The sequence below is a fragment of the Populus trichocarpa genome, chromosome 14 (genome assembly GCF_000002775.5).
Source record: "Populus trichocarpa isolate Nisqually-1 chromosome 14, P.trichocarpa_v4.1, whole genome shotgun sequence".
Classification (NCBI taxonomy): domain Eukaryota; kingdom Viridiplantae; phylum Streptophyta; class Magnoliopsida; order Malpighiales; family Salicaceae; genus Populus; species Populus trichocarpa.
The window spans coordinates 11,242,780-11,245,509 of record NC_037298.2 but is presented as its reverse complement, the minus strand read 5'-3'; the positions used below and the strand labels follow the sequence as shown (position 1 = coordinate 11,245,509).

General features: G+C 35.3%; 1 protein-coding gene across 2 annotated transcripts; it reads right to left on the bottom strand.

Annotated features, from left to right (window-relative positions):
* Positions 1 to 683: 683 nt before the first annotated feature.
* LOC7468527 (uncharacterized) lies at positions 684 to 2,412 on the bottom strand. 2 transcript variants are annotated; one of them, XR_008057216.1, is made up of 3 exons: positions 2,192 to 2,412; positions 1,387 to 2,055; positions 684 to 1,083 (listed from the first exon to the last, which is right to left on the bottom strand). XR_008057216.1 is itself a non-coding variant. In XM_002320450.4 (2 exons), the coding sequence occupies exon 2, from the start codon at positions 2,005 to 2,007 to the stop codon at positions 1,444 to 1,446; it is 564 nt and encodes a 187-aa protein (XP_002320486.1). In that variant the 5' UTR covers positions 2,008 to 2,055; positions 2,238 to 2,411; the 3' UTR covers positions 1,242 to 1,443. The 2 variants fall into 2 exon arrangements, 1 of the variants encoding a protein (XP_002320486.1); XM_002320450.4 differs by lacking the exon at positions 684 to 1,083 and having other exon boundaries at positions 1,242 to 2,055; positions 2,238 to 2,411.
* Between the last annotated feature and the right edge of the window lie 318 nt (positions 2,413 to 2,730).

The following is a 2,730-nucleotide window of genomic DNA, read 5'->3' as shown; positions in this document are numbered from 1 at the left end:
AGTTGTTTTTATCAGAGATGATGAAGTTCAACGAATCCTAGCGTATAAGCTAGGCCACCAGATTTAGACTGTACTTGAATTACTAGAGTGACAATCAACAACTTGGTCCTTATCTTTAAAAGCGTTACTAGAGCCGCCTTGAACTATACTAGATGAGGTTAAGTTATTCCAACCCTAAGAGAATTGATGGGGATATTAGACCCGAGATATCGTTCACACATTCATATGATATACTATGATAGAGGATAGTCCAACCCCTGTATTATTTGATTTTATTTGTGATTATTTGTTGGGTTTAATTTAATTATTGGTAAATATTCCATTTAGTGGGTTATATTAGATTTTATTTATGTTTATTTGTTAGGTTTGATTTAATTATCGTTGGATATTTTATTTATCAAACTATAAGCCTAATTGTTTATTATAGTTAGGATTTTAATATTTATATGATATATTTTATGAATGTTAGAGAGTTCGATGACGATGATGGTTTAAATAAAATCTGCAAAGTTTGCAAACTTTTCTAACCAATGATTTTCCTTTTTTCACCTTCTTTTTTCTCGTTCTTGTTTTTTTTTTTTTCTTTCTTTATTATTTATCTTAGATGTTTCTTTTGTTCCACATCAAAACGGACCCTAAATCTCAAATACATAATGTTTATTAAATAAGTTTAAGTCCCAATCTCTCGTTTAAAGGAGCTTTATTAAATTCAATCCAACCAATCTTGAGTTTTTAAAGTTTGAAAATTTGAGGGCTCAGATTGGAGTCTCCCTAGTTTTAAATCATGAAAAAACAGCCGATTGTCTAAACCAAAAGGAAAACAACAAATTTTAAGAAACAAACGAAACGCCTCTGTCTCCCTTCTTAACGAGAAACGATAAAAAGCAGAGCACTTTAACAAGTAGGATGGCCTGTAAGAGAGCATGCTACAAATACAACCGCGCGCAGCCGCTAAATTAAATTAATGTACTGCTGCATGCTTCATGTGTTAGGCACTTGACACTCGGCAATTGACTCGATTGCGCACCAAAGGCCAGCAAATATCAAACTCTGCCGGCTCAGCTCTTAAATAATTCGGCATGCCTGCTTGTAGCAGCTACATTAATTAATACAAGTTTCGACTAACACTCCAACATTTTGTTTTCATTAACAGAAAAAGATTAAACATGCTTGTGCTTGCTTTCATGAATCTTCTTCGTTCTTGATTTCGATATAAGGGAAAAGAAAAGAGATTTGGAAGATTGGAAAGACACAATCTACTAAATATATATTCTGAACCTGTACCAGGCAAGAAACATGTTTTTCGTACGTTATCCAGAATCATGTATCGAACTTAAAGCTGAGAACACTTCCTTAAATAAATGCAGTAAATGATGGAGATCAAACCTGGGTTTGAACCCGAAGACAAGACATTGAAAGAATCTTCTCTGCCTCTGCTGATTACTAGAAGATATCAAGGATGTCGAGAATGGAACGGTTGCAGATAGGACAGCACCCTCGATTAACCCACATTTCTCTTGAACAAACCCTACAAAAGGTGTGTCCACATGGAATAAAAGCTGCGCCTTTATTTCTCTCCATGCAAACGCAGCATACCCAATCCTTCTCTTCTTCCTGCTTCTGTTCCTGTTCCTTGTCCCTCCTACTTTTATCATTACTGTTATTCTTCTTCCTCCAATCAACACCGTCCGTTTCTTCGATCAAACTCATCAATGTCTTGACATTTGAATCCCCTAAATTGCGCTCAGCAGCTAATGCCATTGCCAGATTCATCCCAGCACCTGGCGCTGCTGCTGCTGCTGCAGCTCCTCCTCCTCTTTGAGCTTGGTTTTGCATGATGGGCTCTTCCTCTTCTTCTTGCTCTATATCGATAAAGGGCATGGTTGGGGTGGCACTTCTGGAACTCCAGCTTGTGCTCCCGCAGCAACTACCCAGGCCCTTGAATGAGAGCCGTTGCTTTAGATTCTTCCACGCCGTCATTGTGATCTCATCCAAGCCTGGTTGCATCCGTACCTTGTGTAATTTAATTCCTGCCAGCCAAGAACTGAAAAACCCCTGCAAATGCAAGCTCAAATTCTATCATTTCCCAAAAATAAGCAAAGATAGAATGAAGATAGTGTATATTGTTTGACTAAGACTGCACGAGTGGTCGAAAGCATTATAAGATATTCAAGAAAAACAAGGGACAAACCAACCAAAATCATGGAGATTCTATGGTGAAGTGCAGCTTCACTTACTTGGAAACCACTGATAGATTGGGGGCTCTCTTGATTACAGAACTCTTCGAGGTTTTCTCGTCTGGTCTCTGTCCTAAATAGACACTCCCAGCCTGAATTAATGGAGTGTTAACAAATACTATAACAGAGCAACAGCAGAGATATTATTAAAAGCTGAATAATATTATTACAATCATACAATTTATGGCTGTGTTTTTTTTTAGTTTTTTTAAAGATACTTTAAGATATTTTAAATATATTAATATTAAAAATAAAATTTTAATTTAATTTATTTTTAAATAAAAAATATTTTAAAAATGCCATTTTTTGTTTACAATAAATCGCGTTGGACATGAATACCTCATCTTTTTTTTTTCTTATATATTTTTTTCTTTTTTTTTTAATTACTTATAGCTTAAAGGCGATGAACATAAATAGTTGTAAATGCTATTTTACTATAATGTTAAGCACATACTCCCCGATTTCAAGCTAAAATCTCATTCTAGAAGTTTTA